The sequence below is a fragment of the Styela clava genome, chromosome 2, assembly GCF_964204865.1.
Source record: "Styela clava chromosome 2, kaStyClav1.hap1.2, whole genome shotgun sequence".
Classification (NCBI taxonomy): domain Eukaryota; kingdom Metazoa; phylum Chordata; class Ascidiacea; order Stolidobranchia; family Styelidae; genus Styela; species Styela clava.
Window position 1 is genome coordinate 13,947,872 of NC_135251.1, and position 16,957 is coordinate 13,964,828.

General features: G+C 35.4%; 1 protein-coding gene and 1 long non-coding RNA gene across 3 annotated transcripts in view; both read left to right on the forward strand.

Annotated features, from left to right (window-relative positions):
• Nucleotides 1-9,811, forward strand: part of LOC120335314 (phospholipid-transporting ATPase ABCA3-like) — a 33,386-nt gene extending 23,575 nt beyond the window's left edge. The window contains exons 30-38 of one of the 2 annotated variants that reach the window (XM_039402804.2): nucleotides 75-233; nucleotides 1,286-1,455; nucleotides 1,982-2,113; nucleotides 2,708-2,917; nucleotides 3,808-3,995; nucleotides 4,551-4,721; nucleotides 5,398-5,582; nucleotides 7,260-7,348; nucleotides 7,918-9,811. In XM_039402804.2, coding sequence (XP_039258738.2) covers nucleotides 75-233; nucleotides 1,286-1,455; nucleotides 1,982-2,113; nucleotides 2,708-2,917; nucleotides 3,808-3,995; nucleotides 4,551-4,721; nucleotides 5,398-5,582; nucleotides 7,260-7,348; nucleotides 7,918-8,043 — 1,430 coding nt within the window. In that variant the 3' untranslated portion in view covers nucleotides 8,044-9,811. The remainder of the gene's footprint in view (nucleotides 1-74; nucleotides 234-1,285; nucleotides 1,456-1,981; nucleotides 2,114-2,707; nucleotides 2,918-3,807; nucleotides 3,996-4,550; nucleotides 4,722-5,397; nucleotides 5,583-7,259; nucleotides 7,349-7,917) is intronic. The other variant, XM_039402805.2, reaches the window with a different exon arrangement.
• Nucleotides 9,812-12,778: 2,967 nt separating this feature from the next.
• On the forward strand, nucleotides 12,779-15,759 carry LOC144419862 (uncharacterized). The gene is made up of 3 exons (XR_013474326.1): nucleotides 12,779-13,737; nucleotides 14,517-14,675; nucleotides 15,684-15,759. It is a non-coding gene; the product is annotated as an uncharacterized LOC144419862 (long non-coding RNA).
• The last annotated feature ends 1,198 nt before the right edge of the window (nucleotides 15,760-16,957 follow it).

Here is a 16,957-nt window from a genome sequence, read left to right on the forward strand (position 1 = left end):
AATTACCATATTGTCTGATGAAGATCAGAAAAACATCTCGTTGTAAATATGAAAATTCATATTTTTTGTTACAGATGACAATACAAGAGATGTTGCAAAAATACTGGATTGGGTGTTTTTGATTTTACCACAATATTCCATTGGACAAGGGCTGGCTGATTTATACACCAATGATAAGATGGTGAATGTTTGTACCACGGATGCCATGATGGAAGCAATTTGTGAGGAATATGGTATGTAATAGTACTGTTGTATTAAAGATTTTCAAAGCGCTTACACTAATCTTCCATTTATATATGGATTTTATTGGTGAGAAGTCACCAAAACAAGTTAGTAGGCATCCACGATCTCCGTTGATAGTTGAGGCCCGCGCTCAAGCAACCAGTCAACCATCTATAGAAACTTGCGTTTCTATAATGGCAGCGTGATTAAGTGTAACTGAAACTGCAAGTTCATTTTGAGCACTGCGCGTTTCGTAGACATTCTCGCGTGAGTGATATACCGTTGCTAATAATTAAAATAGAGTTCACTAAAATCACTAAGGCGTTCCCAGTTTATGGAGTATCGAGACAAAAGACGATTTTGAAGGAGTATTTTCTTCAGCGGTAGCGTTCTTGCAAGTTCAATTTTCGACTTGGTTGATAAGAAAGCAACAATACAATGTAAAAAAATTAGAAATTTCATAATGATCGGCCTGTTTTTCGTTGTTACCATGGAAACTTCAATCCGGACTTTCTATGAAACGCTTATTACTAGGGTGACAGGATAACCCACATGAAATTTCATCCTGATCGGTCCAGTCGTTAAGACGCTAGAGCTTCGACAAACAGACATAAAGAATAAGGGTATCCTATACCGGAGATCCAATATATGAAGCAATGATTAGTAATGTCGTTTTTGGAGTTTAATTGATTAATTAATAATGAGGCGTGTTGTACTCAGCATTATGTCTCTTCCTGTTATCGCATTATCTGCTTGCTTATGTTTGCTCTCAACAAGGTTCTAACGAGCACTCACAGATAAATTAAAATTATGTGAGGATTTGATCATCCTGGAGGGTAAGACTGCTTGTTGCCGCGGGGCTGTTTTTGGTTCAGTTTAGACATTTTTCACTTACTATTACCAGGTATTGGAACAATTCGAACTTGCACGATAATATGTGTCTATTAGTATGATTAGGATATCTTTTATCAGTAATCCTCTCTCTTTTGATAAATGTGAAATTGTATATTATCAGACGATTGACCACTTGTAGCAAAAGTAGATTTTTAATTTTCTATTTCAGGAATCACTTTTCAGACGAATTTCTTGGCATGGGAACGATATGGTGTCGGTCGATTTGTGGTCTTCATGTTTTTAGAAGGACTCCTCTTCTTTGGCATCTTATTTGCAATAGAATATGACATTGAAGGAGTGTTTTTGAGACTCTCAAGATCTCTCCGTAAAAAAGTGACCGTAAATAACATTTTGTACCATGTTCACCATTACGATAAATGATAGTCTATTTAATTCATCATAATTTTTCAACATCTCAATCTAGACTGTAATTTGCTTAAATTACTGTATTTAACGCAACTGTGTGCCAAATGACGGCCTTTGCTAGTGGTCCCAAGCATGCCTCTTAGTGTACTCTTGCTGTACTAGCCAAGATTTCTCAATTTGGCAATTGTCCCTTATTTGTGCCACTACTTTAATTTAAGCAAATTAACTGGGACTATTTTCATTCTTCGACTGTAATCCATTTTTTATTTTCGAATGTGGTACATGAAAGAACTGGTGGAAATCCTTTGAACACAAAACTATTTTGTTTTATTGAACGCCAGGGGCCGCAAAGTCCTTGGAGGTTTTCCATCAACTTTTTCCTCCGTAGTGATAAATATAAAAAAATTTACTTTGTGAATTTTTCATTTTATTAGGTTCGAAGTGTTTAGCATTTTGTATCAATAGACAATAAAATAATTGTACCGCTCTCCTAATTCAGGCTGCCATCATGTACGGAACTGAAAGCACTATTCTGGATGATGACGTTTCAAATGAACAAAATCGAATCAATGATACTCTGCTTCCAGAACTCAAGAAATCTGAATTGATATTTGCAAAGAATTTAAGAAGGGTAATTTTTTTCGCTATATTTTCATTACTAAAAATTGCAAATTTAGTAAAAAAAATATTTTTTGATCAACTGAATATTCGAAAACCCCAATCAAGATAGCATATATTTTGGTACTCCCGAAGTATGTGAACCAAGATGGCGGACACTAGAACGTAGTATGTGTACCAGGTTAGGGTTAGGCCATAATTTCAGGTACAAAATACTTAAGGAGTCACTTGGCTAGTCCCCGAACTCATAATAGCACTAAAATAAGGAAAATTGGAATAAAATTATGCATTAACCCTAACCTTGTACACATACTACGTTCCAGTGTCCGCTATCTTGGTTCCTGGTTCTGGATTACCTATATTTTAATCCAAAGTTATCATTTAGATTTTAAATTTTGTATGTTTCGACTAAAAAGCTCTGTGATATTTTTAATGCATATAATTTAAAACTATATTCCAATATTGACTAATGCTTGAATAAAATTTTGAATTAAATTTTTTCCATATTGTCTTGTTTCTCCACAAATCAGCTTAAAACTCAAGTTACCTCACAATTCTCTGTCTGTAGTAAATCATGTTATTGAGTAAATGTATTGGTCTTCATCAGGTTTATGCTGGTAAGAAAGGTGGAGGTGTTTCTCGAATTATTGCTGTGGACAATCTTAATCTCGGAGTTCCAAAAGGAGAATGTTTTGGATTATTGGGCATCAATGGAGCAGGAAAAACAACAACTTTCAAAATGCTAACCGGTGATGTTCGACCAACAGCTGGTACAGCATATGTAAACGGGCATGATATCATTTCTAATAGAAAACAGGTTAGATAAAATGCTACTACTCTATGCTGATTTAATTAATATTTATTCTGTTGATTACTCGATACCTTCTTTCTCATATAGTTAAGAATTTTCAAAGAAAAAAGAGTTTAAATTTTAAATAACTGTTTAAAAAAGCTTATTCAATTTATGTATTGAAAATCTCTGTTACTTTTCATAATCGTTATACTTTCAGTAAGAAATAAATCAGGATCTTTGTCAGCTTGTACGAATAATTTAGGTACTCCTGACGTATGCGCACCAAGATGTCGCACAACCAGAACCCTAACCTGGTACACAACCTGAGTTCAGGTTGTGCGCCATATTGGTACGCTTACTTCAGGAGGTCCATAATTTAAGTATGACATGGTATATTTAAATATTCATTTTTTAAAAATATAGGGTATCCCAGGATAAATGAAACCCTCAAAATTGGTAAACAAATTAAAGGGTTGTATTTTATTTGGGACACCCTGTATAAGGGGTTCTAGCGAATTTCCAACTATTAAGGGTTGGTGCATTTGAAAAATGAAGGTATTTGACCAAAATCTTTGACATTTTTTCAATGAAATTACTATTTACTAGTTAATTAACTAATAATCAAATTTTAAATAATCACAAGATAGAATATTGAAACGCTAAATAATCCAGCTATAGACACTAGTATTTCCCTCAAATTTTCATTGATGTTTTTTTTTATTTGACGTTCATTCACCCTTCACTTCGAACAATACTATACAAACAGTCACTGATATCTCACAATATGTAAAGAGTTACTTTTATTTGGATTTGAACATTATCAAGGCTGTTCAACTTTGATGTCAACCTATTGCAAAATATTTCACATATATCAGTGCATGTGTATACAACTAAATTTTTTTGTTCAATTTCAGGCACAACAAAAAATTGGATATTGCCCCCAATTTGATGGTTTAATTCAACAAATGACAGGACGGGAAACTCTAGTGATGTACGCTCGACTTCGTGGTGTGAAAGAAAAATATATTCAGGATATTGTTGAAAAACTTGCTAAATTATTGCACTTCAAAGAACATATTGACAAAGAATGTGGTACATACAGGTAAAGCATTTACTGCTCTTTAGATTGCAAGGATTATATTTGATAGTGCAGTTGTTCTCACTTTTAAAGCCTCGCCCCCTTTTTAGAATTTGTCAAGTATCGCGTCCCACCTTAAAAATACCTAGCTAACAATAAGCTACACATAACAGATAGTAGGGCGAAAGTATGTTTTATTCAAAAAATATGTTGAAAATACGTGGATGGAACGTAAATAATGAAATAAATGGAAACTTTTAAAATGTAAATATCCAAAATAAGGCAGGCAAAATCGAATCTATCAAATATTATTGCTTTTAATTAGCTTTATGCCCCCCTCAAAAAATTGTCTACATTCCCCCTTGTAGGGCGCGTGCATCGTTTGAGAATCACTGATGATATTCGAATCACAAGAATTTATGAAGTAAATACCTTCAAAATAAACTAGTTCAACGCTTCGAAGGAGAAAAACGATAGGATTTTTGGATGTTAGATTATTTATATGATTTCCAAGTTTCTGTTGCCATGGATGACATCTTTTTTTAATCTTAATAATATCCTTCGATTTCTTTGCTGCAGTGGTGGTAATAAACGAAAGCTGAGTACTGCAATTGCTCTGGTTGGTGGACCTTCTGTTGTTCTGTTGGATGAACCAAGTACTGGATTAGATCCTGGAGCTAGACGTAAACTGTGGGATACGATAACTCAGATTTGTACTGACAAGAGATGCATCATCATCACTTCTCATAGGTAAGAATGAAGTTTTGAAAGAATGATGCGAGAGTTTTTATACAAAGCCCATTCACACTTTTTGCTCTGAACAAGACTGTGTACAAGCAGCCACTGATATCAACTATACATAAGCAGCTAATATTTGGAAGAACCAAAACCTTCTTTACGCTTCGGCATTGGCGACCCAATTTATTATACCTGGTTGGGGTGGGGGGCATGGGATTAAACCCAAGATTTGTAATCCGATGTACCAAGACATTTACGGTAAGTTTAACGCTTTACCCGAGGCCAGTTGGGCTCTATTTCCATGGTTTTCATTAAATTTGCGATTTGCTCAAAGCATGTCATACGCTCTCACTCAAAGGTACACGATACTCATCTACAAGCGAAGTTATGGGTGTCTTCTGAAATGCAAAACATTACTAATACTATGTGAATTCATAGTGCTACATTACGCATTAACGAATGTCGTTTGATGCAATACTTATAGCAGTTACAGAAATAAGTGTCTTGAGCGCCGGCAAAAATTCCCAATTGTTACGTCATTGTTAACTTATTGCTGATTTGAAATTGTTGCAAAAAAAACAAGGAAATCGATGCTCGGGGAAATATCCATATCTACTGGGCCATTCCATGTTATTTTTCTTCACATCAACACCCTAATTTTTTTCATATTATCTCTCTTTATTATCAGTATGGAAGAATGTGAAGCATTATGTACAAGACTAGCTATCATGGTGAATGGACAAATGAGATGCCTGGGTGGACCACAGCATCTTAAAAACAAATTTGGACAGGGTTATTCTGTTGAAGTCAAATTGGAAAGTAATAACAGCGATCCAGACCCAATTAAGGCATATATGCAGTCCCACTTCCCAGGTATGTAAACAGTAATTAAACGCTAGTAATTTTTTTTATTTTGTCCAAACTATTCCAGCTCGAAAATATTTCCCTTGGAAGGTTCCACTTTTAAAAATTTCCTCCATTGTGTATTCCGGGGCTAAAGTGGGGGGCGCAGGCTTTTAGGGGCTTTAGTACACCAATTTCACACAAAGGAATATATTATATCTATTGTGCTTTTTTAGACTTTTGATTTGAAACACAATGATTTGAACTAGTGCAAAACATCAATCTCACGATTTTGAGAGAATACATAGGATCACAGTTAGGGCTGTCCAAGCGAACCAAATATTCGAAATCGAATCGAATGGCAAATTATTCGAATCGTTTTTCGGCTGATTTTCGAATCGCTAAAATTAGGTATCGGTACATAAAGCGGAAATATTTTTACGGGATGTTTTTCACCGGGCAAGCGGCGGCGCTCCGAGCTCAGACCACTCTCGCTCCCGGCTTGCTTAATTGGTTTCCCGATATTTCTCTCGCCTTCATTTTGTGATAAACATGTCATTACTAATGCCCTCCCGGCACGTGATTAGCCATTTCATGCATGGTCGTCATAACAAGGTATAATCGATCGTGACGTTTTTGAGAGAGAACAAGAAGAAAAAGGAGAGAATTTAGAAAACGATAGTTCTATAAATAGAATCGATTTGAAGCTGTTGAGTTAGTTATCATAGGAACATGGTACAGGCAACTCAAAGCTGAAACAGGTTTTGGGATCCTCATGATGGCAATACCTTCTTTAAATTGGAATTTGTAATTTCTTATGATGGCATTACTGTATTATCCATCTATATACCAAGACAAATAATTGCAATCTTGCATTTTGATGGCTGTTGTACACTAACAATATTATAGTCATCAAATAATATTGTCATCAAACTAGCTTGGAATTTTTAAATGCAATTTTGAACTTGAGCAACAGTTTTATCTATATTGATGGATGTTATTATTTTGCTGAAATTTACACAAAAAAACATAAAAACTAGTGAATAGGATTAAAATAGCATCTACAGGCTTTACATGTCCTATTAAACCTGAATCCATCAAAATTGAGATTGCAATTTTTGAATAGTGCAATTTTTACTCTTAACACTCAACAGTTTTCGAGACCCAAATTTTGGAGTTCTCCAATTTTTTTGACCAGGTCATACAAGCGTGTGATCTCCTTTGATGTAACTGCACATACATTACCACAACATCGAAGGGCAGGCGTTTATTGTATAATAGAGACAGATTTACTATTGCGCAATGATATTCGATTATTCAGTTCGATTCGGAGAAAATATTCGATTCGATTCGAATCAAAAAATTATTCGATTTTGGACAGCCCTAAATTCACAGTTAACAGGGGTAGCGGGCAATTTTTTTAATATATTGGGTCGCAAGTTTGAGAAGCCCTGGTGTATTCTACCCAGAAAAATGCCACCCTAATTTCCAACCAAGGGGAGCCTCTTTTTTTAATCTTCTCGGATTCTCTGTATCTGAAAATAATTGTGCCAGTGATTCACACAACTCTGATTTATCCAAATTTGTTTCTCATGTTTAGAGTATTGAAGTTGCCCTTATTAGATTCATTATTTCGTCAATCAGTGCAAAAATGATAACATTATTTTTCAATGATTTATCAAGTCTAAGTCCAGTGTTTTGTTTAAGGAACTATTATCAAAGATGAACATCAAGGACTAGTTGCATTCCAAGTACCGAAGATCAAACCCTCAGGAGAAGACCTATCTTTAGCTACCGTAAGTAAATCGTTAATATCACATTATATTGTATTGTACCACAGCGCAGGCTTTGTTTGAGGCTATATACTGCCATAGGCATTCTTACATGTCAAAGGCCACATATTAGATATATTTTCTTTTGAAAACTCATAATTACATAATTTGCAAATGACTCTTGATAACGACATGGCCTATCTGTTAAGGCATCGTTAGACGTAACTGAGTTAGCCACGCTGATTACTCATCTTGTGTTCAAATCCCATGCTCCTCTCTTCACCCAGGGTGTGCTAAATTCAGTCAGGCCCTTCCAAAAAAAAGCAACTTGTTACATATTGTGAGATATCAGTGGCTTGTTAGGGCCTTGTTTGGAGCAAAAAGCATGGAGTCATATAAAAAAAAATTCGACACAATTCTGTTTTTTTTTCAATCAGACACTACTGGGACTCGTATAGGTGGATAGAAAAGGGCTTGTTACAATTCTAAGGCATGAACTCAATAAATCTATGTTTTCTCGTTTTTAAAGCGTTGTATATTGTTCTGTCCATAGTAATAAACATCACCGCTATACATTTGGTTTTTAATTTTAGATATTTAGTCGTATGGAAGAAACAAAAGCTGAAATCAACCTGAGAGATTATTCCGTCTCACAAACGACACTCGAACAAGTATTCCTTAGTTTTGCTCGTCGTCAACGTGAAACAACTGACCAATAAAAAACTTCCTAAAACTGTTTATTTTGTTAAAAGATTTTAATGCCTAATTAATGCATATCACATGCACTTATTAGTATCTCAATTTTTCGTTTTGTTTTTTGAAAGATAATTGCATACCAAATAATATATTGCATTTTTTGAGCTTTGATTTTTATGTTTTTGCCTGCTAAATATAATTAGTTTTACCTTTTAAAGTTGTAGCCCTGTTGAACAAGAATATTTTATTGCAGCATATATATGCATCGAATAATACATAAAATTAAAAATTCTCTTTGACCTCCTATTACTTCTAGTTGTCGATTTATACATCCATGTGCAATAACGTTAAAATTCAATACTGACCATTTATTACCCGAGATTCATATTATTCATGCACACAAAGTAGTATAAGAAAATGATTTTACATCGGATTTTGACAGCACACATTTTTGTTTGGTTGCTACTAGTAGTCTGATCTTCTGTATTAGAAATGCTAAAACAAAGACTTAAATAATGGATTTTTTAATTTTAAAATGGTGGACTCTGTAAACGAAGCAATTGTAAATTTTGTATGTGAAAGTGTATCAGCTAATTAGTTTAGGCTTGTTTTTCATTCAACATTGAAATTTTTTAAAAATATATTCCCTATATCGATATTTTTTGTCACAATATATTTATTTCAAAAGGTTTTCTGTTCTGTATTGTATGCAAATTATGATAGTTGTGATAATTTTGCACTTAAAAATAAGCTTTCTGCTCGTAAGTGAATGCACTAGAATAAAGAGAGTTTCAGCAAGATTCTGTAAAATATTACATGTTGACTGTCATCAGTTTCATCCATCCAATTATAAGGTTGTTGGACTCGTTGCAGTAGAAAAAGTTTTATGCATACTATTTTTCTATCACTGACTGGAATGGTTGTAGTACAGTATTTTGTCATCCTAGGTTATGGGTACCTGCCGTGTTTCATACTTTGCCACACCAAAGTTCGCTTTACTGCGCACTCACTTCGGTGCTCCAGAAGTATGCGCACCAAGATGTCGCACAACCTGAATCCTAACCGGTACACACATACTATGTTCAGGTTGTGTGCCATCTTGGCGCGCATACTTCAGGAGGTCCCTCACTTCTTCATGCTTTTTAATTAGAATATGCCGGTTATTAATCAAATTATTATACCCCGTTGAACATGGTTTGCAAATTGTTTTTCAGGAGGTTTTTATTATTGTTAATCGATATTAATTTTGGTATGCTTTTTAAGTGAAACATTATTAATTAATCGGCATATCAATTGCAGGAAGGAGGGAAACTTCTAGAATTACGAACTTGTCCGCAATGTAGGTACACTGTTTTTGAGTATCGAAATTGGTAAAGATATCCATTCTCTATTTTTGATTTCTAGTGAACTACACTATTATGACATGTACAAATTTTACCAAGTTGAATACTGTCAAATGAATTTTGAACCCCTGGAACTGTGATGATTTATTTTATTTCTTAAATGGTAAGATTGCATATATGGAAAACTAGCCTGGATGTCCCAATTTATTTAAAAAAAAAAAAAAAATTTTGTTATTGTCAATTGTGGCAGGTGTATGTGCTCCATTGGGAAATACACCTTCTCAGAATAGTGTTGGTTTATTAATAGTATTCTTTGTTCCTGACTTTGTTGTTAAATTTTTGTCTGATTTTTATTTTTCGGGTTCACTCTTACATAATTCGTCCGTTATTTCATTGCAAAATATCTATTTAATGTGGAATGACAATATATAAAATAGCACAAAATTGAGTTTCTGTTAGTTGTGATGAATATAGCCAAATGTGATAGTCTAACTTGTACATGACGGTGCTGTATCGTAAGCAGGTATACTAAAGGGGTCGCTAAACAGTTGGGCATTTTATGAGGCATTAGGAACTAGCCCATTTCCTGTGCGTCTAACACGATCAATTTTTGAAAATATATTTGAAAAAAAAATTTTTTTGCAGATGCAGGCATCTTAATTTACTGTCGAGAAAAGGGTTTGGCAAATTCTTTTTATTCACTACAGAAAATTTTGCCCCACAGCCATGATTGAGGCATGAACTTAAGTTGTAATTTTTTGTAACATAATCAAAATATTTCTACAATCAACACTAATCTTAATACCTACAAATTGCTTCAGCTTATTTTTTTCGAATTAAGCTACTAATCGGATATGGTTGCGTAATCCTAAATCTGTCTCCATTGTACAATAAAAACTCCCTCTTCGATATTGTGATAACATATATGCAATTACATCTAAAGTAGTGCTAAAATTTACCATAACTGTGTTTCCAGAGGTATAATAGAGGATCACATTCCTTGCTCCATAAACTGGTCAAAAATCAAGGGGGATCAGGGTCTCGGAAGTGTTGCCAGTTGAAAATTGCACAGAATCCAAATACTTCATTTACTCGATTCTGATTGATTTAGTTTTATAAGGACATACCAAGCCTGTAAGTGCTATTATAATCATATCATCACTAGTTGTAAAAATGACGAATATCTATATATTGATTAATATAGATGAAACTGTTACCCAAAATGTTTCAAATTGTATTTAGGCAGGACGCAAGTTCGGTGCTAGTTTGACCGTATTGCTACTGTGCAAAAGCCACCAAAATGCAAGAGTGATTATTAAAGAGCCATGATTAAATACAAGTCGATTGAAAAGAAGTTTTGCCATTATATGGACTCCCCCTACGTGTTTCAGCTTCGAGTCACTTTCATTTTAATAAGAGTACTTTCTCGGATCCATAATAAATTAATACTTTATATCCGAGCTGTAACGGTATAACGCTTCGGATAAACCTGTTGCTACTTGTGATGCTAGCAGATGTGAACGCGTTTCCTACTTTTTCCTCCACTCAACAATTTTTATAATCTTTTGAACAAAAACGATGCCTGATTGAACATTTATACATAGGCTAACGTCAGATATAATGAACAAACTTTTTGCCGTAATCGGGATGCTATTTATTTTACAGATTTTTTCTTCGGTGCGTCTGCTCTGTAATATAATCCAGGTGTTTTAACGTGTCACGGTGTTATTCAGGGTGGGGAGTGGTTTCAAATGTTTTCTGGTGGCGTTATTTAATTCCTAAAACATATGCTTTGCTTTATCATATATCGAGCCGGGGATCCTATAATAAAGCTCGTATCGCCCGCATATTGTTCTAGTTTTTGTTCTTTTTTTCCAGGATAACGCCGTGGATCCTTTCATTTTTCAAGATTGATCGTGCAAGTGGCTCTACATTTATTGTACAGAGCAACATGCTCATGGAGCAGATTGCATAGATATAATTCGAAAACTCGTTAGTCATAATACCCGTTTCTAGTCGAGGAGGCATAAGCTAATTACTGGTAAACGATACTATCATTCAATACTGAAATTATAGATTCTGAGCAATTTCAAAAAGTAGGCTATATATCTGGGAATCGAATAATGATTGCAAATGGGTCCCAGATAGCACAACTACGTTGGGCCAACGTTATAATCCGCCGGCAACCGTTGTACGCGGTTTTACAACCATTTACCATGGTAAGGCCATCATTGGCATTCAACGAAACACGCCATAACGCGATGAAATTGGCGCGCGATTCGAATATAGTACATGGAGTCGCCATTCATTTTGGCGGTACTCGTAATCGGTATCCTGTTACGAGGTTTTTGCCGTGGATTAGACAGTGAAATTGAACTTTTAATGCTATCATAGTATGAATGGCGAAAGTAGAGATAGTTGTAACCATGTAAGTTAATCTCATGGTACCGATACAGTACCCTAAGTGCGTTGTCAGATCACAGTTCTTAAGGGTGATACGGTACCGGCACCATACCGGTATTACATATTTATCCCTGGACACCGTAGGTACCGGTAACGACAGAACGAGATGAGGTACCGGTAAGTTACCGTACTTGGTCTTTTGGCATTTTTTGTTAAACTTTCTGAGGTTGCCATCTCTTATTTACCAGTACCGGTACCGGTATTCGTTATCGAGTACCGGTATTGGTCCTTCATCCCTAGATATGATTTTTTATATTTACTTTATTTGTCTAAGTCCAAACATTTCCGCAGCCCAAATCCAACCCGTTGGACGACTTAATCCAGTAATCTGAATAGTTGCACATTTGTGAACCTTCTGTCTGATGAATTTCAACAAATCTAAATACAGATCTCAATTGGCTGAAATCTAAATATGTTTTAACAATTGCCACAATCAAACTGAAACTAAAATTTGATGTTTTTGGGTAAAGAATAGCTCAAGGATAATTGTTTTCCCTTTTTGTTTTTATAACACTTTAAATAAAATTTTGTTTCTAAAGTATAACTTTTTACGCCACACATGCGAGATGCGACATGGCCCGCCAGTCTAGGTGCGGGCCAGTCTAGTCTATATTTTAAAGTGAATTGGAAAGTAGACCGCTAGCAAAAAAGATTCGGGCGACTGGGCGAAGCCCATCTCTGTACAATGACTGCCAAATGTGCATGCAACTGTGCAATGCGCAGCGACTCTAAAAGCATGAAGTATTTTACGGCACATCCTTTACAAATATTTGGACATATTTTGTGTAATATCCATTTTTTTTCCGGTCATTCTAAATAATTATTACCGATTAGATATTCTGTCAAGTGTCAATATTACCATTGTAAGTTTAATGATATATACCATTTTTATAATACAGTAATAGGCCCTATGACAATGGACTGGAAAATTCACCTGCTTCAATTCTTTCACGCAATCATACACTGTGTCATTTCAAGCATCTCAGTGTTTCAATGCGGACAATGCCCAAAACAGGTGTTTTTGTTTTATAGTTTGATAGTAGCTCCTTGCATATCTGTGCCATAAAATATTGCACAATAGCTAGATATATCGGTTGAATAATTACCTAGTACAACATCATGTGGTTAATACCGTATTTTCCGACGAGTAAGTCGCTTTTCTAGACCCAAATTTTGGGGGGGGGGGGGTTCGTCTTATTAGGCGAGTATGATCATTTTCATTTTTTTGTCGCCTTATTATTGAATCCGGACAATGAAACACCTTCGGCGATAGCATCCCCCACGTCCTCCTCTGGTTAGTTTAAATAAATCGACATTCTCGTGCTGTGAATCTGGAATTTCAATGCTGTGATTATCATATTTGCATTATCATATATGGATTGAATATTACGCTACAAGAAAAAGTCATTATAGGCTATTTTAACCAATGCGCAAACGCGGCGACTGCTCGAAAGGCATTGCATGGTAATTTAAGATTCCCGACGTTGATGCGATTTTACTACCCCGACTTATTAACCGGTTATATGCAAAAACCCATTTTTTCAGGCTTAAAAACAGGCCTCGTCTTATTCGCCGGGTAGACTTATTCGCCGGAAAATACGGTAATTAATATTAATGAAAAATTTATATTCTGGTAATTAGTATAGGCCATTCGTTCACGTTTATCATCTGAAAGACAATCATGTACTATACATTGGGTAACACTAACTTGATTTTCAGAGATCAAGCCATGCTTCAATCCAGTCCATGGAAAAATTGTTGGGACAGGCGGTAGAAACTCTTATGCTACAAGCTACGGCATCTGCAATTTTCCACTGAATATAGTGTGGACTCGGACATACCGGAATTGATGAAATTCATTGTCTGATTACATTTTGATCCAGAATACATTCAAGGATGAAAAAATGGCTCGTAAGTTGAATATTTTTATAGGCTGATTACGGACACTTTACGGCGGTGGTTCCCAAACTTTTTTTTCCGCGACCCCAATTTTTGTAAAATCACAGACTACAGATACTTGCGACCCCACAACGAAAAAACATTAAAAATCAATTTATTCTATTCTGAATATTCTATTTAATCATTCTGATGAAAATCGACTGTAAGTTTGCAGGGCGTTGGTGTAACGTGGTTGTACTTAACTGTTTAGTTCAGTGGTTCCCAACCTTTTTACCCCAGCGGGCAAGCAAAATTAATTTAAAAGAGTTCGCTGACCGGTAACACATGCCATCGTATGAAGACCACGATGTAAAAATCTCTGAGATTCAGAATATTTGTTTAGTTTTAGTACAATGTTAAAATATTGCAGATTACTCCATAATTAATTCGAAAGCTAAACAGAACATGAAAGTAAAATAGGTGAAAATACCTTTGCTGGGTCTCATCTTATTGAGTGCCTTTTTATTTTTTGTCGTTTTGTTTTTGACTGCATGAAGCGCTTCGAAATTATGTATGAAATACAATATGCCCCATATTTTCGCTTCGTGTTCAAGGAAGATTATTTAAATGTCTAAATACGATCCGATTGCATTATTAAAATTGTTCACTTTTATACGAACGCGATGTGGACAAAACACATATGTGTATATTTTCGAGTAGATACTCGCGGTAATTAACATAGAGCTTTTGCAACGGATGGAAACCTTTTCATTAAATGTATTCTCATAATTGTGCTTATTTACTCATTCCAGATAGGATATTTGTCAAGTCTCGGAGGTTGCTCCAAGAAAGACTGGATTGGAGAATCATGAGCTCAATTATAACAAATTTACTCGCCCGCTCTTTCAACTGTGCAGGATGCGGTGGATAAGAAGGAGTGAGTGGGACGCCCTTAGTTTCTGCTATTAAAGGTATGTAATATGTTCATCATATTGTTCCACCATCTTTCTCTGCTCTACCCTCTTCCATTTTAAAAGTATAAGATTATTTTGACTCCAAATCAGCTTAAGATAATTCATAAGGGAAATGAACAAAAATTGATTAAATAGAATCTGACAATCTGGAGTGAAAACAAAACCTTAATTAAGATTAAAGCGTAAAGAATATAAGGTTTTGCCAAAAAGATGCCTATCGTTTCCATGAATTAAATTAAGTTACACACACACAACAACAACAGAGATATAATAAAATAAAAACAGGCGAGAAAATTTAGATAAGTTGGGTATATTAAACTAATAAACGGACTAGTAAACAAAATGTACTTGCCAGTTGCCACACCATTCATTTTTATCATTATGATTGTTAAATTGAATATGGATTTTGTAAACAACTGTGAACAGTAAAGAAATTGAATGTAGATTTTGTATACAAAAGTGAACAATATAGAAAAATATTTATTAAGGAGATATCGCCAAGCTGATTATGATTAGAGTCAAGTGCCAAATTGCCAATCCAATGTTGCCAGAGTTTGGTGCATAATGGCGAACAGTGGTTTTGGAACTTATTTGTATCATCGCAACAGCAAATGATGAAGTTACAACTAAATTTATTGTAAATCAATTAAACAAATAGACTAATCATGGTGCATGATGTTTCTAATAAGATAGATGAATTTCAACAAGGAATATTTCAAGACATTTTAGTCAGATAAAATCGCAAATCATCATTATTCCCTCCAACAAATATTCCCCTCAAAACGTTGTCTACGCCCCCCTTGCGGAATCAAGAATTTCTGTATTTCTCAATTATTATCGTCTTGTCAATGTAAGCTTCACTCACACATTTGCGACTGCAGAATCTTGGCTTAAGATTCCTACTCTGAAAATTTGTTGGGATGCAGTCATTCAGACTAGGCTTTGAACTCTGGTGCTGTAATTTGCTAATACTGCAATTTAACACAGAATTTTTATATTTTTCAGCTCTGGATGATCCGGCAACGAACTCCGATTAATTTTATTACATGTATACATATTTGTAAAATAAAGACATTTTGCTATCTTTTGTATTTTAATTATTTAAATAATGTTAGATTAGTGGGAAATTTCTATGTATAGATCCATACCCTGTCTGTACAACACATCGCCTAACTCGGCCCGACCATATGCCACGATTGTATTACAACGTGTCGCCTACGTAGGCCCGGCCAAATTTCACGATTGTGTTACAACGTATCGCCTACGTTGGCCCGACCGTTTGCCACGGTTGCATTACAGCGAAAGGACCGACGTTGGCCCAGCGGCCAAATCTTCGCTGGAACATGGTTGTTCGCCATTATTGGGCCGGTGGTTCGAACAACGTTCGGCCATGGTTGTTCCGACGTAGTTGTGCTATCTGGGGTGTTGTTTGTATTACTGCACCTCTGGAAGAAATCGCTAGAAAGCTATAACATTTTTAATTCTCCTTTGGTGCTATGAGACACGATACTTTACGTTTACATAGAAGCTGCTCTTCTTATATTTAAATAAAAAAGCACTTTTTCATTTCGTATTGCTCGATCACTTCCGTAAGCTAATGATTTTCACTAATCTTTTATTCCAACTCGGTGCTCTCAGACCTACCATTTTGTTTCAAAATGATGAATTTTTCAATTACTGCAACCAAACTAAAACTACTCGGAGAAAAATGACTATTGAGATATTTGATGGTTCCATTATCTTTGCACACATGTACATTTGCACCCTTGAACTGCACCCAGAACAGTTGTACCTACATACAGATTGCACCCATGAACATTTGCACACAAGTAAATTTGCACCACGCACATTCGCACTCACGCACATTTACAATCGCAGACATTGCAACCGCAAGCATTGGCAATCACGTACAATTGCAGCCACGGGCATTTGTACCGACGGATATTCGCACCCATGAATATTACACCACACTAGACTGGACACTAGTCTTTGAAGTAAAAAAAGCTTCATTGTGGTGAAAATGTACATGGGTGCAAATGTATACGAGTGCAAATTTACGTGGGTGCAAATGTATTTGAGTGCAAATTTCTGTGGATGCAAATGTACATTGTTGCAAATTTACATGGGTGCAAATGTCTGTGGCTGCAAATGTACGTGAGTGAAAATGTACATGAGTGCAAATGTACTTGTATGCAAGTATCCACAGGTGCAAATGTCTGTGGGTGCAAATGTAAGCGTGAGCAATCTATTTGTGGGTGCTAAATTCTGTGGGTGGAAAT